Source organism: Culex pipiens, chromosome 2, assembly GCF_016801865.2.
Source record: "Culex pipiens pallens isolate TS chromosome 2, TS_CPP_V2, whole genome shotgun sequence".
Lineage (NCBI taxonomy): Eukaryota > Metazoa > Arthropoda > Insecta > Diptera > Culicidae > Culex > Culex pipiens.
In genome coordinates this window covers 91,838,348-91,862,807 of record NC_068938.1, presented here as the reverse complement: position 1 = coordinate 91,862,807, position 24,460 = coordinate 91,838,348, and the positions used below count along the sequence as shown (strand labels likewise).

Here is a 24,460-nt window from a genome sequence, read left to right as displayed (position 1 = left end):
TCCTAAAGCCCTATGTCAATTTTTATGTACAACGGTAAAAAACACGATTAAAAACCATTTCTGATCACTTTTTTTCATTTTAATGCAAAAAAAAATATTGAAAAAATATTAAATTTCAAATAAATATTTGTTGAAGGATTACACTCAAACCCCGATGGTTTGACACCAACTGTTGTCAAACGAACGGGGTCACTTTTTAGTTTGACACCCTTTTTACATGGAGTTCACATACACTACCAAACGTTTGTTTTGATAGTGTGCGTTAGCGCCGTGTAAAAAGTGACAGTTCGTCACTTTTTAGTTTGACTTTGACCAACCAACGGGGTACAAACTAAAAAAGTGTCAAACGAAAAAGTTACCAACCACCGGGGGTTGAGTGTATTTTTGATCTTCAATTGTTTTTGAAAAGACTTAATATGTGTGTTGAAATAAAAGGTTAATTCAATTGACAAATAATTAATTCTAGAGTTTTTTTAAATCGAGACTTTTGGCATACTCCACTCTGTTAAGAAATTGTTCTTAAATTCTAAAACTTCTAAATTCTAAAATTCTTCAATTCTTAAATTCTTCAATTCTTGATTTCTTCAATTCTTCAACTCTTCAACTCTTCAATTCTTCAAACCTTCAAATCTTAAATTCTTGAATTCTTAACTTTTTAAATTCGTAAATTCTTAAATTCTTTAATTCTTAAATTCTGAAATTCTGAAATTCTGAAATTCTAAAATTCTAAAAGTCTAAAATTCTAAAATTCTTAAATTATTAAATTCTGAAATTCTTAAATTCCTAAATTATTAAATTCTTAAATTCCTAAATTTCTAAATTCCTAAATTCTTAAATTCTTAAATTCCTAAATTCTTAAATTCTTAAATTCTTAGATTCTTAAATTCTTAAATTCTTAAATTCTTAAATTCTTAAATTCTTAAATTCTTTAATTCTTTAATTCTTTAATTCTTAAATTCTTAAATTCTTAAATCCTTAAATTCTTAAATTCTTAAATTCTTAAATTCTTGATTTTTTTATTCTTAATTTTTTTTATTCTTAAATTCTTATATTCTTATATTTTTAATTTAAGGTAAGAGAAATTTTAAAAATTAAAATTTCCTGTCTCGATTTATTATGAGTGAAGAATGACAAGGACTTCATAGAACGTGTTTTGTAGTCATTTTTTTCAAACCTTATTTTTTGTTATTTATGAATTTTTAAAATGTTGTTTTTATAGTTTTAAATTTTCTTCCAATATTTTTATTTTTATTCCCGGAAAATAAATTTAATATTGATTTATTTCCAGGCGCCGAACATTGTTTTCTTTAAAAATTCTTCAGGCCAGCAACTGATCTGCCATTTTAAATTCAATATTCATCGAAAATAGATCGATTTTTTTGCAGATTTTTCCAATGAAAATTTCTCGCAAAATGTTAGGATTCCGAAAAGTGCTCGTTAGTCAGATCCAAAAGCAAATCCTATATTTTTCTTTAGTAACAGTGACATAATAATATCATTATTCGTTGTTTTGTTTTATTGTGTAAAGGAATTTCTTTATCAAGAATGAAACTACTATTAATTTCATATAGCGATCTATATTTACTCTTCAATATTTTTTTTTATGATTCCATACTGCGATACCACGTGTTACGTTATTTTGCTTTCAAAAAGGCTTTTTAGTCCACCTTTGCATATTACAAATACTTACTACTCACACTGAAAACGTCGGTGCAGTTTTTTTTCTTCAAGTGTGTGCCAAACCCGGGTGCAACTTGTTGGAAGTCTTATTCTTCACATTGTTTTATAACATTTTGTTTGTGCAGTGCTTGTGCTCGTTTTTTGTTTCAACAGGCTGGTATTTTCTTTGAGGTGCAATTTCGCTACGCAGTTGTCCGTGGACGGTGCAGAAAACAGTTGTTTTATTCTTGTCAACAATATTCAACATCGATATCGCCTTCTAAGTGTATCGCAGTACTGCTTCAAAGTTTGATTTGGGGGAAAAGGAATAAAATGAAAATTAAAACAAAAAGAAAACGCTTGTTCGAAGAAGAATGTTCATCAGTTTATTACAATAAAACTGTAAAAATCAATGATTTTCGCTTACAAAACAAAAACAGTTTAAATCAATGATACATCCTGCCGAGTCTAGGGTTTGGGACAATCTTTAGTACAAAACTAATTCGTCTACTAAAATTAGCGCAAAAAAAATAAACAAAAATTATTAGTTTCCTCCTAACGCGAAATGAACGAACGGAAAAAGTGTGAAAGTGTAAAGGAAAAAAAGAAACCACAAAACTAAAGTGAGGGGGGAGAAAAAATAGTGTCTAACCTAAAATGAACGAAACTTGTACGGATCTCTTCGATTTTTTTTTCGCTTTTTCCTTTCCACACAGAGATCCCCTTTGCTACAAACTATAAACTTTGCCGATTTTGCATTTTGTCTGTGCTCCTCCTCAAAAAAATGCTCCTAATAATGATGCTTAGCAAATAAGAGAAAATAACTTAGGTTTGATTTGAATTTAAATAATTTCCACTCCATTGAATGTTTGTTTGTCTAGATTATCTTCTGTTCGTCTCTCTCTCTTATATCTTCATGCGATTGTTTTGTATGGCGATCCTGTTGTTTTACTCTTCTTTTGTTTCGCTCACCATATTTTTGTTTGTTTGTAATGAAAGAGTCTGTAAAGTTTTTTTGATTAGATCAAAGGAAGGGAAAGAGTTTTAAATGCATATTTATCAGGTTCGATAAACCGCGAAAAGGAATTAGAAAAGCGGGGGTGTGGTGGGAATGAAGTAAAGATAGATAGATAAACGGGGTAAAACGGGACTCTCGCGCGCTCGCACAAAACAGAAACTATCGTATGGAATGAGTTGGATGTGCATTTTGCCTTTTTTGTTTGTTTGTGTAGGAAATCTTTTCATCACTATAATCTAGTCCATCTTTTTTTTTGTCGCAATTTTTCCTTCGCCGAGATTCTGCTTGCATTTTTTCTCTCTTCTCTCCTAGTGTTTTTCCCCAAATAAATTGCATTCGATGAAAAACAAACCTCTCACTAAACTTGTTGTGCTTTATCAGGTTCAGCCTTTTCGACCCCGTTTACGTTGGTTAGTTCAGCAGCTCGCAGCTTAGTTGTACTGCTCCGGCAGCACGTACGAGATGTCGTCCCACGGGTGGCGGTACAGGCCCTGCTTCAGGCGCTTCTGGTCCATGTAGTGGCCGATGAAGCCGACACTGCGGCCCAGCACAAACAGCGAGTTGATGGCGCCAATGTTGATGTACTCCTGGGCCTCCTCGCTGTAACAGAAAAAAAGTGGATTAGACAGCTTCAACCACCCTCAGTCTAGGCAAGCAGAGGTCGGCCACTCACCTGGTGAACGAGCCGCAGTTTCGCAGCATGTCGACGAAGCTAGTCGCGATCACGCCGTCCACGTTCAGGATCAGGTTCGGCTTTTTGCTCGTCGTGATCTTCTCGACCTCGAGCGCGTACTCGAGCAGCGGCTTGGCCGGGAAGTTCTCCATCACAAACTCCTTGATGATCTTGACGCGAATGTCCGGGTTGTTGATCGACTTGACGCGGTGCCCGATGCCCATGATCAGTTGACCCTGGAGGCAACGATTGGGGGTTAGTTTGAATTCCTCACAAGATCAAAGCACACCGATCTTACCTTCTTCCTCATGCTGTTGACAAACTCCATCGGGTGCAGGTTCGAGTCGTACGCCTCCGAGAACTGCTTGGCGGCACCGTCCAGCGCGCCTCCGAAGCGGTCACCCTGAAAGCAGACACATTCTAATTATACCGACCCTTCTTCACCCAACTACCAAGCTACTCACGATGGTCAACAGTCCGCTGACGACGGACGAAACCAGATCCTTGCCGGCGCGAGCACACACGATCGTGTTGTGAGCTCCGGACACCGCAGGCCCGTGGTCCGCAGTCACCATCAGACACATCTCGAAGAACTTGCACACGTACGGCGGCAGGCAGCGCTGGAACCAAAGCAGCGACACCACACCCCCAATTCCGACGTTCTTTTGCAGCACATCACTAATGGGCATGCCGGCGTACAGCAGCTCCTGTCCACGCTCGTCACAGATCGACGTCATGAACGAGGCCGGCTTACGGATCAGACCCAGCTCGCGCGCCCACGAGTAATCCATCGGAACCGTCGGCGGCGGAACCTCCTCGGCCGGCACGATCACCCCGCTCTTGACCAAATCGCCATAAACCGAGCCAATCAAATCTCCCAGCGTGTCGAACGAGTCCGGAACGTGCGCTCCGGCCGCCGCCAGCGACTTGTTCTTGGCCGTAGCCGTCTCGCGGTCCGAGTTGGCGCACGACCCAGCGTGGCCAAACTGAACCTCCGACGTAAACATCCCAGCGCACGTTCCAATGCACCACGCGATCAACGGCTTCGTAATACGACCATCCTGAAGCGCCTCGCACACCTCGTACTCCTCAACGCCACCGACCTCACCCAACAGCACCAGCATCTTCGCGTCCGGATCGGCCTGGTACCGCAGAATGTGATCCATAAACGTCGTCCCCGGGTAACGATCCCCGCCAATGGCCACACCCTCAAACACGCCGTCCGTCGTCAACGAAATAATATTGTTCAACTCGTTGGACATTCCACCCGACCGCGACACATAAGCCACACTTCCCGGCCGGTACAGCTTCGAGTGCAAAATGTTGTCCAACATCCCACCCGTATTTCCGATCTTGAAGCACCCCGGCTTCACCCCACCAACCGTCGCCGGACCAATGATCGACACGTTCTTCGATCGAGCGGCCACGTTCAGCTTGCGGGTCAGATTCTCCGGAATGCCCTCCGCGATAATCGCAATCGTACGGATCTGCGGGTAGTCCAGCACCTCGACCGAGCTGTCGTACGCCGAACGGAGCGACGCAAAGTTGACCAGCACGTCCGCCTCCTTGTGCTTGTTGATCGCGTCCGACATCTTGGAGTAGACCGGAATCAGCACCTCCTTGTGGCCCCAGTAGAACTTTTGCTTGTGATACCCGGTGAAGGGGTACACCATGGCGACCACTGATGGCTCGTCGCGGCTGGAAAAAGGGAGGAAGAGTGGAGTTTTAATTACAATTCTTGAAAAATGTGTTCAAAAGGAACAAAGATCTGGAAACCCGGTGTTAATTAAGAATCTTTTCAAATAAAACTCTAGAACTGTTCTTTGTCATACTGGTCATGTCTATAACATAACCTGCACCTTTAATAGGGTGTACTTATTATCCTCTTTTTTCATAATGCTGATACGGAGCTGAAAATTAATTGAATAACAAACTCACATATTTTGAAACACAGAAATTACAAAATTAAGAAATTAAATAGGAAATTCCAAAATTCAATCATAAAAAAAAATATTATAAAATTGAGCAATTTCAAAAACACAAAGATCAGAGATTTAGAAATTTAAAAATACAAATATGAATGTCAAAAAATAATTAATCACAAATTCAATGCTTCCAAAATTCAAAATATCCAATATTTAAAAAAATCTAAAAAAATTAAATTATGGTTCAGACCAACAAAAATTCAAAGATTTTACAATGCTTAGATATTTTTACCGAATTCGGTAAGGTCTACCGATTTTTCAACTGCTGAACAGTTCGAACTGAAAAAACAGTTTTTCTTAATGAACTACCGAATCCGGTAAAAAAAATCAAATCAAATTATTCTTGGCTTTGGCGTTCTCGATTGCAAGATTCCTACTCGAAACAAGGTGTTCGAAGGCTTGATTGTTGAGGCAATTGCAAACCTCTTTTTACACCCAAGCTTCCATCAACCCGAGATTCGAACTGACGACCTTTGGATTGTGAGTTCAACTGCCTACCAGCGACTCCACCGGGACAGGACCCAGGGAGACGACTCCTACACCTGGACTGAGCTAACGATCTAACCTCTGGGTTAGACCGGGGCCAACATTTACTTCCCCGTCCGACGGAAGGCGTGATCAGACAAATCTCGTCTCGAAAAATGCCACCGGGACCTCCTGGGATCGAACCCAGGCCGACTGGGTGAGAAGCAACCACGCTTACCCCTACACCACGGGTCCCGGCTATTTATCAACATTTTCTTAACTATAGTTAACTAACTTTTTAAACTTTTCAAAATTTTATGAAAAGTTCTTCTTGAGGTACTTTGAGTACTTCTCTATCACGGTGTATTTTTCATTTTGCGAAAAAATCTCAAACCTATCAAAGTACGGTTTTACGGTACTTATTTTTATTATGATTTTTTTCTTATGGCTGATACGGAGCTCGGAAGGAACGCAAAAATCCAAAGAGTCATTGCATTTAGAAAAGTAAGCTTTATCGTTGTGAACAATAATATCACAAATTTATTGATTTATTTTTATTAAATGAGAAATTGAAATAATACAAATACAAATAATAAAAACAAATACAAATATAAAAAAAAACAAATAATTTAAAATTGAGCAATTTGAAAAAAATAATCTGAGATTTAGAAATTTAAAAACACAAGTTAAAAAAAATAATCTCGAATTCAAAGCTTTAAAAATTCTAACAAAATATACAAAAACATTCTTTATTCAAAAAAAAAGGTTCCGAGCATCAAAAATTTTAAGATTTAACAATGCTGCTATTAAAAGAAGTCAAAAAAAATATAATTTAAGAAAAGTTTGAAAACAAATATTTAATCAATCAAAAAATTTAAAAATCAATAATCTAGGATTTGAAGAATTTTAAAATAGTTCGTACTTTATTGCCTTGAGGTCCTCGTAAAAAAATATATATTTAAATTCTCTAGATTTTAGTTTCTAACCTAAAATATGACTCCAAAGATGGCAGCATTTATTGATATGAAAAGTTTAGAAATTTAGATATTTAGAAATTAAGAATTTAAGAATTTTGAACTGCAAGAATTGAAGATTTTTTTCAAATTTGAGGGGTTTTGCCTTCCTCACCTCACTGAGGAAAGGCTATAAAATCACTCGAAAAACGAAATTCTTAATTTGACCTCCTAGACCCACCTTCATGTATACATATCGACTCAGAATCAAATTCTGAGCAAATGTCTGTGTGTGTGGTGGGATGTTGATCAAAAAATTGTCACTCGATTATCTCGGCACTGGCTGAACCGATTTGGACCGTTTTGGTATCATTCGATCCGTCTTGGGGTCCCATAAGTCGCTATTGAAAATCATTAAGTTTAGTTAAGTACTTCAAAAGTTACGCTAAAAAAACGATTTTTACAAAAGTCCGGAAGATTGTAAAAAGGGTGGTTTTTGTAAGAAACCCCGTCATGTTATACATTTTTAGAAAGGTATTCAAAAGACCTTTCCAACGAGTTCAAGAGATTGCAGATCTGACAACCCTATCAAAAGTTATAAGCACTTAAGTGTTATTTATGCACTTTTTGGAGGCCGGATCTCAGATATTTTGATGAGAACGTTGTCCGGATCTATCATGCGACCTGTCGTTGGATAGGTAATCAAAAGACCTTTCCAACGAGTTCAAGAGATCGCAGATCTGACAACCCTATCAAAAGTAATAAGCACTTAAGTGTTTTTTATGCACTTTTTGGAGGCCGGATCTCAGATATTTTGATGAAAACGTTGTCCGGATCTATCATGCGACCTGTCGTTGGATAGGTAATCAAAAGATCTTTACAACGAGTTCAAAAGATTGAAGATCTGACAACCCTATCAAAAGTTATAAGCACATAATTGCCCAGAATTATGAAGATCTGACTACCCAATCTGATGGTATGAATAATGAATCAAGTTGATAGAACACTGAAAGGTCCGCCCTTTATTATCGATTTTGGATAGCATTGCGCTCTAAATGTGAGGAAGGCACCAACCACCTAAAGGTGGATTAAGTAACTTTTTTTTTAGGAATTTTAGAGTTTTTTAGTTTCAAAATTGATGAATTTTTAGAATCTTAGAGTTTTTATGTTTTAAAATTTTGGAATATTTGAGTTTTGGAAACTTTAAAATTTGAGAACTTTAGAATTTTAGAATATAAGAATTTTGGAATCCTAGAATTTTAGAATCTTAGAATTTTAAAATCTATTTTTTTTTATTTTATAATGTTAGAAATTCAGATTTTTATAATCTAAAATTTTACAATTTGAGAATTTTTAAATTTTATTTTTTTAGAATATAGGAATTTAAGGTTTTTTGAATCCAAGAATTTAATAATTTTTTACTTTAGGAATTCAAGAATTTGAGAATTAAAAGATTGGTAAACTTAAAAATAACAATTCAAAACTTGAAAATTTAGAAATTTTTGAGTTTCACTTTCGGGTTTTCTTTTTGCATTATATTTTTTTTTAGATTTTTGCACTCATCAATTTTTAAATTCTTCAATTTTAGGATTTACGTTTAATTTTGTTTTGCACTTTGATTTTTTGAATATTTTAATCTATTTTTGAGGTTGAGTTGAGGTGTTGAAGTGAATTTTAGAATATTAAAATTTTAAAATCTAAAAATGTTAGAATTTTAGAATCTTAGAATTTCAGATTTTTAGAATTTAACAATTTTAGAATTGGAGAATTTTATAAAAATAATTAGAATTTAGGAATTCAATTATTTTTGACTTAAGGAATTCAAGAATTTGAGAATTAAAAGATTTGTATATAAATTTAAAAAAAACAAATTTCAAAAATTTCGAAATGTTTGAGTTTTACTTTCGGATTTTATTTTAGCATTTTAATTTTTTTTTAGATTTTTGGACTTTTAAATTTTTTAATTTTAGAATTCACATTCATTTTTTTTGCACTTTGATTTTTTGAATATTTAAATCTATTTTTTTCAAGTTGAGGCGCACAGACCGAATTATCAACTTTTCTTGGCTGCCGTTCCAAGCATAATTGTCCCATGTCATTTTTTGACGATTTTGACCTTTTGACATTTTTAAGTTTAGTTTGTCGTATACTTTTCGAAAAACCCATAAAATCTAGTACTTTGTTCGGAAACTCATCAAAAACAACACCAAGTCTGTTCGTCCCATCGTTACACTTCTACGCATAATTGTCCCACCAAGTATTTTCTTTCACGGAATCATTAGTTATACGGAGCATTGAGTCTTGTTTACATACTGTATAGCAAGAGGATCATAGATAAGAGTGATAACCTACTATCTGGGGCGATTGGAGACACATAGGACGAATAAGAACCCACGGGACAATTATGCGTAGAAACACAGAAATCGATCCAAAAATTTTAATCGCGTTTTTCTCATTTGCACTTTATTGAACATGGGACAATTATGCGTAGAACGGCAGTTGGGAGGTCACGAAAAGAAAGCGCAACTTTACTTGACCGCGTTTCTTCCGATGTCCGGATTTAGCTAATGGATTAAACAAACAAAACAAAAACAAGAAAACAAACAAAAAAATAAAACAAGAACGACGAGATTGTTTACTATGGTCTAGAATAATAAGAATAAAAAAATAAAGAAAAAAATCACATGAAAACGCACTAAAAATGAAAGAAGAAAAACACAAAACAAGATAAGTCAACTTTGTTGCTCAGTTGATCCGCTTGAACCCGAAATGTTAAAAAAAATCGAAACAAAATGATTCGAAATGTTTTAATAGAGCAATTCCATGCCAAATAGGGAATCGGTTGTACCCGACCCTCTCCGATTTCAATGAAACTTTGTAGACATGTTATCCTACGCTTATATAAGCCATTTTTATGTATATGGAGCCAGTTCCACACGATAATGACATTTGAGAAGGGCGTAAGTGTTTTAAATGTTTTTGTAATTCGGAATATAAATATTTCTGTATCTCGAAGCCGTTGCATCGTATCAAAAAGTGGTCAAAGACTAACTTGTAGGAAATTTGACGGGCTTTTCGATAAAAATACACTGAAAGAAAAGAACACTCAACTTTTATAAGATTTTTTGATTTTTAAGTTTAAAAGTCAAATTTGAGGGGGAGCTTACGATTTTTTTTCGTTCAAAATTTTTGTGAAGATAGCCTAAGATGTTACAAAAAGACTCACGAAAAATGCAAGATGGAGCATCTCACCTAAAAAAATACAAAAATCATTTACTGAAACTGTTTTTTTGAAAAGTGCTCTAAACGTCAAAATTTTCAAAAACCGAATATGGGAATTGATTCTCCAGACAATTTTACATAAAAGTCTCCATATTGACTACTATCCTAAGTCCAATCCTTGTGAAGTTACAGCGGTTTTAAAAATAAAAATGTTGAAAAAATAGGTTTTTTGATGGTTTTTGGCAATTTCTATATAACAGACTTGATAGTAGTCAATATGGAGACTTTTATGTAAAATTGTCTGGAGAATCGATTCCCGTATTCGGTTTTTGAAAATTTTGACGTTTAGAGCACTTTTCAAAAAAACAGTTTCAGTAAATGATTTTTGTATTTTTTTAGGTGAGATGCTCCATCTTGCATTTTTCTTGAGTCTTTCTGTAACATCTTAGGCTATTTTCACAAAAATTTTGAACGAAAAAAAATCGTGGGCTCCCCCTCAAATTTGACTTTTAAACTTAAAAATCAAAAAATCTCATAAAAGTTGAGTGTTTTTTTCTTTCAGTGTATTTTTATCGAAAAGCCCGTCAAATTTCCTACAAGTTAGTCTTTGACCACTTTTTGATACGATGCAACGGCTTCGAGATACAGAAATATTTATATTCCGAATTACAAAAATATTTAAAACACTTACGCCCTTTTCAAATGTCATTATAGTGTGGAACTGGCTCCATATACATAAAAATGGCTTATATAAGCGTAGGATAACATGTCTACAAAGTTTCATTGAAATCGGAGAGGGTCGAGAAAAAAGTACTTGAAAAATTCCTGTTTTGGGCTGGAATTGCTCAATAGCGGGGTTGATCAAATGGGGGTTATATGAGGAATTACAATAATATCTTTGATTTTAAAAAAGTTCTGGGCATTGAACCAGCATGTTATTTGAAGCTTCCAACCACAAAAAAAGCAATACAATTTAAAAATTTAATGATAGACTCACCGACAGATAAAGTCGAAGTCCAGCATGGACTGGACGGCCCGCGTCTGCATGCCCCAGACGAGCGCCTTGGTGCCCTTGCTGAACATCCGCTGGTACTCGCCGGAACCGACCTTGGCGTGGGCATACTTTACCGACGACGCTCCCGATGCACCTGCGAGTTCAAAGTTAGAGCAGGAAAAAAAAACGAAAAATTAGTCCCGAATGTCCCTCTAATTTTGGGTGAATTTGCTTCACAAACAACTACTGGACGAAAGTGTCCCACTTAGTACCGTTACTACCGTTGTTGGCCGATGATGTGGGTGTTGTTGCGGTGGGTGTCGTGGCCGGAGCTGCAACCGTCGGTGTCGTTGGCGTGGCCACTGTTTATGTGTGTTCGTGTGTTGTTTTTGTTGTTGTTGTTGTTGGTGGGAAGGATGGCATGGATGACACACACACACGCACACGCAGGTGGGAATTTCACACGATATTTTGGGTTGAATGGAATGAGGATTTTGTTGGTCGGATGGTTTTTGGGATTTTGTTGGGTGGGCGCATGGAAGAAACCAACCGAAATTGCAACCCAAACACAGAATGCCAATAGAGAACCGAGAACATAAACATAAAATAAAAAGAAATAAGCAGAACACAATTTTGATTAGGATTAAATTTTGGATTTATTTTTTCGGGAGGAGGTTTTTGCACAGGGGAAGAAGAAATTTGATATTTTGTTTGGTTATAGATTAGAAGGTTAGTTAACTGATGACGTCGGATTAGCAGGTTAGTTGCGATGTTCCATAAAAGGAATGATAAAATAATCAGGGTGGCTACTCAAATTTGTCTTAATAATATTCGATGACTTGCCTTGAATATAATAATTCACACCTAAGGCCGTCTCCACCTTTGGGAAGCAAATCAAATTTGATCCCGTTCTGTGAAAACCGAGTTCAAATTTGCCACCTTTGAAAATAACTTTGAATGTGTTTTATTTCATTATTTGATCATTTAAACTGAAAAATCAATAATTTTGACATGTTAAAAAAACTTGTACCTTGTAACTTGTATTTGTAAATTTCAAAAAATAAAACATTTATTTTTAAAAGTCGATAGTTCGTTTATTTAAAATCAGTCGTTTAACCATTTTCTGTTACCGGCAATTCGTTTTGAATGTGTTTTGGCAATAGAGTTCCAAAGCCCAATGTAAAAAAACACGCCATTTCTGATCATTTTGACGAAGAACTTCGTCTTAGGGCTCTATACAGGGTAGCAATCCAAAATTTCGCGAAGCGAAATGAAACGCTTTGGTTTCACCTTCCCCTCTCGGCAAATTTCCCCTCTTCTTAGCGCACGCTGGTTGGTTGAACAAACGTTTCCCAATCAGGCAATCGAGAGACGTGAGATTGATGTATCTAAAATCACCCCCACTCTTCCTCATAATTTTCGGATCGTCGACGGGCAACAAGCGAATAAGGAGGCATAGGAGAATGGGTGCAAAAAGGCGGGGCATACGTCCCCGACCTAAATCAACAAAAAGCGGCTCGGTCAGTCCTGAACATTCATTCTGCTGCTGGACGTCGACGAGTCAACATCGGGAGCAGATGGCCTGGAGGCCCGGTAGCAGACGGCTTGGAGACCCAGGAGCAGATGGCCTGGAGGCATGGACACGCCAAGACATGCCAGCCGGCATGAGCGGGAGTTGATTATTGGAACTGGCAACCACCTGGAGTGGCCGGAGGCCCCGGGGATGTTCCGATAAGGGGACATTTGCGGAACCATAAGAGTTGGGGCAATATGGGTATCAAACTTTAGGGATTTTGATACTGGACATGAAATTTGACATTTTGGCAGTAGTGGCCACCACCTGGAGTGGCCGGAGGCCCCGGGGATGTTCCGATAAGGGGACATTTGCGGAACCATAAAAGTTGGGGCAATATGGGTATCAAACTTTAGGGATTTTGATACTGGACATGAAATTTGACATTTTGGCACAAGTGGCCACAACCTGGAGTGGCCGGAGGCCCCGGGGATGTTCCGATAAGGGGACATTTGCGGAACCATAAGAGTTGGGGCAATATGGGTATCAAACTTTAGGGATTTTGATACTGGACATGAAATTTGACATTTTGGCACAAGTGGCCACCACCTGGAGTGGCCGGAGGCCCCGGGGATGTTCCGATAAGGAGACATTTGCGGAACCATAAGAGTTGGGGCAATATGGGTATCAAACTTTAGGGATTTTGATACTGGACATGAAATTTGACATTTTGGCACAAGTGGCCACAACCTGGAGTGGCCGGAGGCCCCGGGGATGTTCCGATAAGGAGACATTTGCGGAACCATAAGAGTTGGGGCAATATGGGTATCAAACTTTAGGGATTTTGATACTGGACATGAAATTCGACATTTTGGCAGTAGTGGCCACCACCTGGAGTGGCCGGAGGCCCCGGGGATGTTCCGATAAGGGGACATTTGCGGAACCATAAGAGTTGGGGCAATATGGGTATCAAACTTTAGGGATTTTGATACTGGACATGAAATTCGACATTTTGGCAGTAGTGGCCACCACCTGGAGTGGCCGGAGGCCCCGGGGATGTTCCGATAAGGGGACATTTGCGGAACCATAAGAGTTAGGGCAATATGGGTATCAAACTTTAGGGATTTTGATACTGGACATGAAATTTGACATTTTGGCACAAGTGGCCACAACCTGGAGTGGCCGGAGGCCCCGGGGATGTTCCGATAAGGGGACATTTGCGGAACCATAAGAGTTGGGGCAATATGGGTATCAAACTTTAGGGATTTTGATACTGGACATGAAATTCGACATTTTGGCACAAGTGGCCACAACCTGGAGTGGCCGGAGGCCCCGGGGATGTTCCGATAAGGGGACATTTGCGGAACCATAAGAGTTGGGGCAATATGGGTATCAAACTTTAGGGATTTTGATACTGGACATGAAATTTGACATTTTGGCACAAGTGGCCACAACCTGGAGAGGCCGGAGGCCCCGGGGATGTTCCGATAAGGGGACATTTGCGGAACCATAAGAGTTGGGGCAATATGGGTATCAAACTTTAGGGATTTTGATACTGGACATGAAATTTGACATTTTGGCAGTAGTGGCCACCACCTGGAGTGGCCGGAGGCCCCGGGGATGTTCCGATAAGGGGACATTTGCGGAACCATAAGAGTTGGGGCAATATGGGTATCAAACTTTAGGGATTTTGATACTGGACATGAAATTTGACATTTTGGCACAAGTGGCCACAACCTGGAGTGGCCGGAGGCCCCGGGGATGTTCCGATAAGGGGACATTTGCGGAACCATAAGAGTTGGGGCAATATGGGTATCAAACTTTAGGGATTTTGATACTGGACATGAAATTCGACATTTTGGCAGTAGTGGCCACCACCTGGAGTGGCCGGAGGCCCCGGGGATGTTCCGATAAGGGGACATTTGCGGAACCATAAGAGTTGGGGCAATATGGGTATCAAACTTTAGGGATTTTGATACTGGACATGAAATTCGACATTTTGGCAGTAGTGGCCACCACCTGGAGTGGCCGGAGGCCCCGGGGATGTTCCGATAAGGGGACATTTGCGGAACCATAAGAGTTGGGGCAATATGGGTATCAAACTTTAGGGATTTTGATACTGGACATGAAATTTGACATTTTGGCAGTAGTGGCCACCACCTGGAGTGGCCGGAGGCCCCGGGGATGTTCCGATAAGGGGACATTTGCGGAACCATAAGAGTTGGGGCAATATGGGTATCAAACTTTAGGGATTTTGATACTGGACATGAAATTTGACATTTTGGCACAAGTGGCCACAACCTGGAGTGGCCGGAGGCCCCGGGGATGTTCCGATAAGGGGACATTTGCGGAACCATAAGAGTTGGGGCAATATGGGTATCAAACTTTAGGGATTTTGATACTGGACATGAAATTCGACATTTTGGCAGTAGTGGCCACCACCTGGAGTGGCCGGAGGCCCCGGGGATGTTCCGATAAGGGGACATTTGCGGAACCATAAGAGTTGGGGCAATATGGGTATCAAACTTTAGGGATTTTGATACTGGACATGAAATTTGACATTTTGGCACAAGTGGCCACCACCTGGAGTGGCCGGAGGCCCCGGGGATGTTCCGATAAGGAGACATTTGCGGAACCATAAGAGTTGGGGCAATATGGGTATCAAACTTTAGGGATTTTGATACTGGACATGAAATTTGACATTTTGGCACAAGTGGCCACAACCTGGAGTGGCCGGAGGCCCCGGGGATGTTCCGATAAGGGGACATTTGCGGAACCATAAGAGTTGGGGCAATATGGGTATCAAACTTTAGGGATTTTGATACTGGACATGAAATTCGACATTTTGGCAGTAGTGGCCACCACCTGGAGTGGCCGGAGGCCCCGGGGATGTTCCGATAAGGGGACATTTGCGGAACCATAAGAGTTGGGGCAATATGGGTATCAAACTTTAGGGATTTTGATACTGGACATGAAATTCGACATTTTGGCAGTAGTGGCCACCACCTGGAGTGGCCGGAGGCCCCGGGGATGTTCCGATAAGGGGACATTTGCGGAACCATAAGAGTTAGGGCAATATGGGTATCAAACTTTAGGGATTTTGATACTGGACATGAAATTTGACATTTTGGCACAAGTGGCCACAACCTGGAGTGGCCGGAGGCCCCGGGGATGTTCCGATAAGGGGACATTTGCGGAACCATAAGAGTTGGGGCAATATGGGTATCAAACTTTAGGGATTTTGATACTGGACATGAAATTTGACATTTTGGCACAAGTGGCCACAACCTGGAGTGGCCGGAGGCCCCGGGGATGTTCCGATAAGGGGACATTTGCGGAACCATAAGAGTTGGGGCAATATGGGTATCAAACTTTAGGGATTTTGATACTGGACATGAAATTTGACATTTTGGCACAAGTGGCCACCACCTGGAGTGGCCGGAGGCCCCGGGGATGTTCCGATAAGGGGACATTTGCGGAACCATAAGAGTTGGGGCAATATGGGTATCAAACTTTAGGGATTTTGATACTGGACATGAAATTTGACATTTTGGCACAAGTGGCCACAACCTGGAGTGGCCGGAGGCCCCGGGGATGTTCCGATAAGGGGACATTTGCGGAACCATAAGAGTTGGGGCAATATGGGTATCAAACTTTAGGGATTTTGATACTGGACATGAAATTCGACATTTTGGCAGTAGTGGCCACCACCTGGAGTGGCCGGAGGCCCCGGGGATGTTCCGATAAGGGGACATTTGCGGAACCATAAGAGTTGGGGCAATATGGGTATCAAACTTTAGGGATTTTGATACTGGACATGAAATTCGACATTTTGGCAGTAGTGGCCACCACCTGGAGTGGCCGGAGGCCCCGGGGATGTTCCGATAAGGGGACATTTGCGGAACCATAAGAGTTGGGGCAATATGGGTATCAAACTTTAGGGATTTTGATACTGGACATGAAATTCGACATTTTGGCAGTAGTGGCCACCACCTGGAGTGGCCGGAGGCCCCGGGGATGTTCCGATAAGGGGACATTTGCGGAACCATAAGAGTTAGGGCAATATGGGTATCAAACTTTAGGGATTTTGATACTGGACATGAAATTTGACATTTTGGCACAAGTGGCCACAACCTGGAGTGGTCGGAGGCCCCGGGGATGTTCCGATAAGGGGACATTTGCGGAACCATAAGAGTTGGGGCAATATGGGTATCAAACTTTAGGGATTTTGATACTGGACATGAAATTTGACATTTTGGCACAAGTGGCCACAACCTGGAGTGGCCGGAGGCCCCGGGGATGTTCCGATAAGGGGACATTTGCGGAACCATAAGAGTTGGGGCAATATGGGTATCAAGCTCTAGGGTTTGTGTGTTGTGTCTTTAACATATGGTTCAGAATGACTTCTGTAATAAATTTTATTGTTTGCAAAATATTTCTTGAAAATTGTTCAATGCCGAAAGTTTAACAGTGAATTGATGAAATGATTTCATATCAACAGGCCCGAATATTTTGCCATTACGATTAGCTGAAGAAGCGTTTGATAGTTTTAATTGTTATCAATCGTCAAAATACCATGAGATCATCTTTGAGCAAAAATAAATAGATCTTACGAAATAACTATTTCGTGATTGATTTTGTGGCCAAGAAACGCAAATATTAAAAACTCTAATTTCATTTACTTTTGTGTCCGAAGTTCTTCGTCATGATGGTTATGCCTGTAGGATTACCACTGCACCTTTTTTTTATAACGAACAAAAAAAAAATGACTTAACAAATTTTACGATGGATCAACTATGATCCCCTTGGGACAAGCTGTCTTGTAAGAAACATTCTGTCGAGAAAGGCCGCGAAGTTAATTTTTCAAAATTGATTTAATTTTTTTTAAACTCTTTTGGTTCTAGAAAGGGTCATTGTACTCAGAAAAATAATCTTTATCATTGTGAACAATAAGATCAGCAATTTAGGCTTCAGTTTAGGATCCAATTCATAAATTGAAAAAATTAAAATATAGGTATACATTTTTCCAAAATATATTTTTGTTTTTCTAAGAGAAGGGTAATTTTTTACGAGAACTATGAAATTCATAGAGATTGACTCTTCTTTTTTAATAAGACTTATTATTATTATTATTATTATAGTTTATTATTGACACTTAATCATAATTTGGCATTCGTGTCATAATAAGACTTGAAGATATCAAAGAGAAGGGTAAAGTTGTTTTTTTTTTCTTTTTTTCAAGATTTGAAGATTAAAAAATACAAAAGAAAAACTAATGGCGAATCTCTATCAATTTCATTGTTCATCTCTGGGAAACAGATTTCTGGGAAATGGCATTCTAAAAAAATTGAATAAAACCAAAAAAAAAAAATCGGAAAAATAAATAATAGTTTTTTTTTAAATTTTTTTTTGTTCTTCATTTTATAAGTTTTTGGATTTTTTTGATTTCTTTTTTTTTAGACCTTTCTGTATATTTTTATACATATTTTTTTTTCTTTAATTTTAAATTCAGGTTTTTTTTTTTTTAATTTTATGTTTTTTGTTAGGCTGGTACAAATTATATTTAATGTTTTAGATTTTTTTTAAAATCAGTATTGATTTTTTGCACGTTCTGGAAATTTCTGAAAAATTGGCATTTGATGTCCTCTAAAACATATTAGAAAATAAAAAAAAAATAAAAAAAAGTGTTTTTTTGCAGCTCAAGTTTTAGTGGCAAAAAGTGAAACTTAATATCACATTTTTTTTACCGTGTATAATTTTTTTACTACTTTTCCGAAGACACCAAATCGATCAAAAGATACAGATTTTTGAATTTTCATACTTCATTTTTTTATGCCAAATTTGTATGGAAAATTTTATGGACAAACTAATGATGCAAAATGGCTTCTATGGGCATACCGAAGGCACCAAAACAGTTTCAGCCGAATAAAAAAATACAAAAAAAATCGAGTGACCGAAATCTCAGAGAATTACTCTGCTTAAACCAATTTTGAATATTGGTGAAAATGTATTGTACCGTACCACAAAAAACATCATTTAATCTTGGATTTATTTTAAACTAGTGATAGGAAAATATCCATTCTGTGTAAAAACATTGAAATGTTGATATAGTTTTCAAAAAAATTTGAAAAAAAAAACTTCAAAAACCCTCAATTTAGTTTATGAAGTTTTTTTTTAATTTGCTAAATTTTAGATGTTTTGAATTTGTTTTTTTTTTAATTTTTTGTGCATCATCAGATTTGTTTTGCAAACGGTTAGCAAAGTGAAATCCTGCTGAATTGGAAGCAAGTATGCTACCGCGCGGAAGGCTAGCCGTCGGGTGCAAGTTTGATTTGCCTTCGTGTTTGTTTCCTGCAGTGGAGATGCCCTTAACCACATAGTGCCCTTGTTCGCTAAGCTTGCTTTGAGCGTATCCTAGATCATTTACCTTCCCAAAATTCAGTCCAACTCAAAGCTAATTAATTTGGGGATGCAGTGGAGAATTTCCCTTGTCTCTTTAAAAAAGAGGAGCAAACACCAAAATTAACACACTCGTAAGTTGATTATTTCGGAGAGAACCGCACCATATTTTTCTTCAAAGTTTTCAAGTTTTTCACATTATGCCAGATTTTCTAAACCGAGTTTCCACCCTGTGACAATTCCGGTAATGGTCTGGCAGAATGTTCCAGGTAAAACACTGTCAAAATTTAGCCAAAATAAATCCGCCACCACAGCCATGTTCCAAAACGAACAAGAGTCAAGCATTTTACAACCGATTGGATTTGCGTGACAATTTTAGAAAACAAATTCGTTAAAGTGTAAACTTTCAACAAAAGCACTCGCGGTTAATACCTGCATCTCTGCCAGAGCTACCGTAGAACAGTTTGTGCAGAATTCTTGCCACTTTTAAGCGCGCAATGAAGCCCGTTATCGAAACTGGAAACATCAAATGGGGGGGAAGGGTTGTGGTGAATTGGTGAGGCGGATGATGTTAGGAGGCCGTTGAATGGAGCGTGATTTGGGTGAGTCTCGCGGTGTGTTAGTGTGTTGAAGGTGTGTAGAGTTCCGGCGCGCGAAACTTACCGTTGACGGCGTCACTGCTGCTACCGGCTCCGGAGGCCTTCTTGGCGGCGTCCGCCGCTTGTTGTCCGCCGGGGAGCAAAAAGTTTGCGGTGGCAAAGTGCACGTTGCAGCTCTTGGGGATGGCCTTGCGGCCGAGGGCCATGCCGCAGATGGCGGTCATGTGGGTTTCCGGACCAAACACGTAGAGCGGGATGCCTGAAATGGGGGAGGTTTCGTTTAGTAAGCGTTGGATTGCTGTTGGCGGAAGAGTAATGCTAACCCAGAGTGCTGCCGATTTCGCGCATCTTGCGCAAACCTTCCTGGTAGTTGGGACCGGCGCGACGTACGAAGATCGAGACGTTGTGTTCGATCAGCCGCTGCTGGAACTCGCGCAGTGCCGTGATAATACCGCTGAAGGTCGCAGCCACGTTGGTGAAGTTGGCAATGCCTCCACCGGTGATCAGCACCTTGCCGTCCTTGTGCTTCGGACTGCTCGTCATAAGACTCAGGATTGTCTTGGCGTACTCGTACGTCTGCTGTTCGGACGGTGCTCCGCTGTACTCGCCGTAGTTGGCCAGTTCGGAGGCACCACCCAGGTCGCAGATCGTGTCCGAGTAGATCACACTGGCGCCACCACCCGCAACCATCGTCCATATCCGCCCGTTTCGGTTGAGGATCGTCAACTTCAACGAGGCACCACTCTTCGCGTCCAGATCGGCAATGTACGCCTCCTCCGGGTACGCGTCCCGACCGAACGGCGGCGGGTAGTCAATCTCGCCCCACTTTGGACGGCAAATGAAATCGGCCGTCGCATCGACCTTGGCCGCCAGATCCAGAATGTAGATCGCACTGTCCGTCACCACCAGCGGGTTGATCTCCAGGTACGTAAAGTACAGATCCACGTACAGTTTGTACAAATTGTACACGAAGCTGGCGATGCGCTTCTTCTTGCCGGCTGCCACCTCGGTCAGCAGCACCTTCTCGATGCTTTCAGCGGTGACATCCGTGCCAACAGGTACCTCCAGTTTAAGTGCCTTCGCGTCCACATCGCCAATATCCACGCCACCCTGGTGGTAGAACAGGATCGTGTCCGCCGTCCGGTGCGAGTAAATACACACGTACGCCTCCTCGTTCTAAAAAGCAAACAAGATCATTACAAACACATCCCTGAAGAGATAAAGGTCAATCATACATCCTTGTGCGGGACGAACGGCTCGATGATAAAGTTGCGCAGCTTGCCGGTCGCGTTGCCCACCTTCTGGTCCTTGCCCATGCGCTCGTCCACCCACTTCTTCACATCGGGGAACTTCTTGTTGACGGCGATCAGGCCGAGCTTGCCGCGCCGCTTGATCAGCTGGTCCGGCTTGACGACGAGGGGCTGCAAAAAGATAGAAAGAGCAATGTCTATTGTTGTGTTTATGTTTCTTTAGAAAAATCACCGAAAATCAATGGATTTTATTTTTTTAAATTTCTTAAGATTATGATTCCTAATTTTAAAGTTTTCCGATACTCGGGTTAGTTTGCAATAGGTCCTACGCGCCTTTTGTAAACGTTGCGTGGGGGGAATCATAACCATTCCCATCACACTAAGCGGTGGTGTCTGAGTGATGCTCGATAATCCGGAGCGTTTCTTGAAATGTAATTATATCAGGAACACCGAACAGTAGAGCAGCTTCTTGTGAACATTTTTGTTTAATTTGACTTTTACCAAAAGTTATTCCTATTCTTTTTACAATCATTTTACAAAAATATTTCCCAAGTCTATTATGGTCAGACGAGAATGAACTGGAGCCCACGCATTTTCTATTATCGGCCGAGTTCTTTTTTTCTTTCAGCGCACTTGTGTGGTTGCCAAGTGCTGCCAGTTCATATCATTTGTACCACAACTTTAAGGTAAAAATTATTTCCATAGAAAATCTTCTGGCATCACTGGCTCTCTCTTAAAGAGGTATTAGACTATGGCTGGAACAAGTTTAAATGGGAATTAATTTCTGGAGTTTTTTTTTAAAGGTCCAATAAACCAAATTTCCAGTTTTTGCTTGTTGGGTGTTTTTAATACCCCTGACTCAATGTGGTTTCCAAAACACCCAAAAAGCAAAAACTGAAAATTTGGTTTTTTGGACCCTTAAAAAACCTCCAGATTTGTAAAACTTGAGCTTTTAGGTAAATTGCTCTGTACAAGCCTGTCGTTGGAACTTGGATTTTCGCATACCATGGGGTCCAAGAGGATGGCTTCCTCTGATCGGTGCAAGATGATCCGAGTCCGAGAAGCAGATTTATTCCGGCGTCACCGAAATTCCCATGGTCCCAGCAAAATGTTCAGGGAAAAACTAAAGCACACTAAGAAGGCTGCCTCGACCAGAGGACGCTACATGTCAACGAGCCACCACGTGAAAGGAGGGTGTTTTGATTTTTTTGTTTAGAAACATCTTCAGCTTTGCCACATGTCATGGCTTGCTCTGACAGTAAACAAATCTGGAGTTTTTTTTAAAAAAAAAAACGTCCAATAAACCAAATTTCCAGTTTTTTTGCTTTTTGGGTGTTTTTGAAACCGCCTTGAGTCAGAAGTGTTAAAAAACACTCAAAAAGCAAAAACTGAAAATTTGGTTTATTGGACATTAAAAAAAAAAACTCCAGAAATGTCTGTGTGGATGTGTGTAGGTGGGTGGACAAAAATTGTCACTCGATTATCTCTGGATTGACTTTACGGATTTTGACCGTTTTTGTCTCATTCGATCCGTCTTGGGGTCCCATAAGTCTCTATTTAAAATCAGCAAGTTTAGTTAAGTACTTCAAAAGTTATGCTAAAAAAACGATCTTGACTACATTTCAGAAGATTGTAAAAAGGGTGGTTTTTGTAAGAAAACCCGTCTTGTTATACATTTTTAGAAAGGTATTGAAGAGACCTTTCCAACTAGCCCTAAACATTGTAAATCTGACAGCTTTATTAGATGTTATTAGCACTTAAGTGTTATTTATACACTTTTTGGAAGACGGATTTTAGATATGTTGCTATTTTGACTGAATGTATTGACTTTATGAATCTGTGTTTCTTTTTTTGAAAAAAAGTGATCGAAATGGGTAACTTGAAAAATACCCGAATTGACCTTCCCCGTATCCAATTTTGCCGAAGACTTGGTATCTTCTAATTAGAAGTTCTATTTTTAAGATACAGATTATGTATAAAGATTTTTGAATATTAATGGAGCACTTCCATTCGAGCAGTTTTTGCTTTTTCTACAATGTATTCCTTATGGGAGAACTGTCATTTCTACCACTCGAATCCGGTGCTTCATTTGCTCGTAGAAGGCGTAGATTGCGAGATAAAATGTTGGTGTCTTCGTCAAAGTTGCTTGGATTAGCAAGCCCAAAAACTTTCTAGAAGTCGAAAAAAATCCCAAAAATATTCCTGAAAAGTTAGATTTTCAAAAACACCCTAAACATGAACCAACCTAATTTTCAACCAAACCAAAAACTTGCAAAAACTCTTCTGAAGACTTCAGAGCTCCAAAACTTCACCATTTTTCGGAAAATCAATTTTCCACATATTTTTGCGATCTGTGCACTGTTGAAACTTTTTATTTTTAATCAAATACAGTCCAGTCTCGATTATCCGAAGTTTCGATTATCCGAAATTCAATTATCCGATGGTTTGTATGCACTAGCGTGCCCAGGTCCTCAAGGAAGGTGGGGCAAAAATATTAGAGTTTTGAAAATTTCGTCGTTTATGGACACCCCCTGCCCAATTTTAGAACAAATTTCCGAGGATGGTGGGGCAACTGCCCCATGTTGCCCCACCCTGGGCACGCTAGTGTTTGTATGGGACTTCGGATAATCGAACCACGAACAATTTTTTTTCGTATTTTTTTATTTTCTCACTCTAGACACCAAATTCGAGTTCTGCGACCCCATTTAAGTCAAATTTGGATGGTTGATTTTCCGTAAAATTAAATAATGCATTTTTTTTCAATATTTCATCATTGCCATTTTGGCCGCCATCTTGGATTTAAAAATTCTAAATCACTTTAGAGTAGTTAAAGGGTCATACTAAACTGCCCAACATTGAAAAAACGGCTAATATACACTTTTGGCAAAAACGAGTTATTAGCACCTGGTGGTAGAGGATGTTCCAACGCATCTTCTGAAACTCGAATTTCACTAAAATAGTGTTTAGATTTGGCTGCCGATGCGAAAAACCAAACGGCTAATATTCCAATCTTATGGGAAATTGCCTTGGCAGATATTTGGTGACAAACACTAAAACGCGTTTTCTCGGAATACTTGATTTGGCATGATAGCCGAATTTTCAATTATAGGCAGTAAAGCTTAACAATCAAAAATAAGATAGCGAAAAAAAAATGTTTTTCGTGGTTCGATTATCCGAAATTTTGAATATCCGAACCCGAAGTAAAATTTTGCCAAGGCCTTCGGATAGTCGAGTCTGGACAGTATGAAAATTTTGAATGTTGGGACCACAGATCAGACATAAAACTTCAGAAAAAAATTATTATCATGTATTCATAAATTCTGCAATTTTTTGGTAGAAGCATAACTGTAAAAATGTTTTCGAACTTCGTAATACTTTTTGCTTCAATTTTTTGAAAGTTTGGCTTGAAATTTGATTTATATTTTATTTTAGATCACTTTGTGAGAATACATAGTTATAAGATATATGTCTTATGTTTGTAATAAATCTAATATCAAACAATCCATTTTAATAAAAAGATCCAGTTTTCCCAATGAACCAAGCTCGCATTTTTTTGATTTTTAATTGTTTATGAATACAATTTAGGTTTCACTGTATCTCGAAACAATAAAAAACTAAAAATTAAAAAAAGATTCATAAGACCTGTTTGATAATATGCTCCCTTTATGAGTCAAATTTATCTAAATTTACTTTAAATGGCTGCACTCTGTACCTGATACAAACACCAACT

The 24,460-nt window shown here is 39.2% G+C and overlaps 2 protein-coding genes across 5 annotated transcripts in view; both read right to left on the bottom strand.

Moving 5' to 3' along the window:
- The window catches only part of LOC120428532 (ATP-citrate synthase-like), an 82,611-nt gene that overhangs the window by 35,783 nt on the left and 22,368 nt on the right, over positions 1 to 24,460 (bottom strand). The gene's annotated exons all lie outside the window — the stretch shown is intronic.
- On the bottom strand, positions 2,020 to 20,912 carry LOC120431973 (ATP-citrate synthase-like). Its single transcript, XM_052709160.1, has 9 exons — positions 20,716 to 20,912; positions 19,804 to 20,656; positions 19,545 to 19,739; positions 11,251 to 11,331; positions 10,973 to 11,123; positions 3,815 to 5,048; positions 3,649 to 3,753; positions 3,351 to 3,586; positions 2,020 to 3,277 (listed from the first exon to the last, which is right to left on the bottom strand). The coding sequence occupies exons 1-9, from the start codon at positions 20,794 to 20,796 to the stop codon at positions 3,109 to 3,111; spliced, it is 3,105 nt and encodes a 1,034-aa protein (XP_052565120.1). The 5' UTR covers positions 20,797 to 20,912; the 3' UTR covers positions 2,020 to 3,108.

Bases quoted from the DNA above. Each gene is read 5' to 3' on its own strand.
- LOC120431973 (XM_052709160.1), bottom strand. From the start codon at position 20,796: ATGGGCAAGGACCAGAAGGTGGGCAACGCGACCGGCAAGCTGCGCAAC. The intron at 20,657-20,715 runs GTATGATTGACC...TTTGCTTTTTAG, and splicing joins CGTTCGTCCCGCACAAGGAT to AACGAGGAGGCGTACGTGTG. The intron at 19,740-19,803 runs GTTAGCATTACT...CCCCCATTTCAG, and splicing joins CGAAATCGGCAGCACTCTGG to GCATCCCGCTCTACGTGTTT.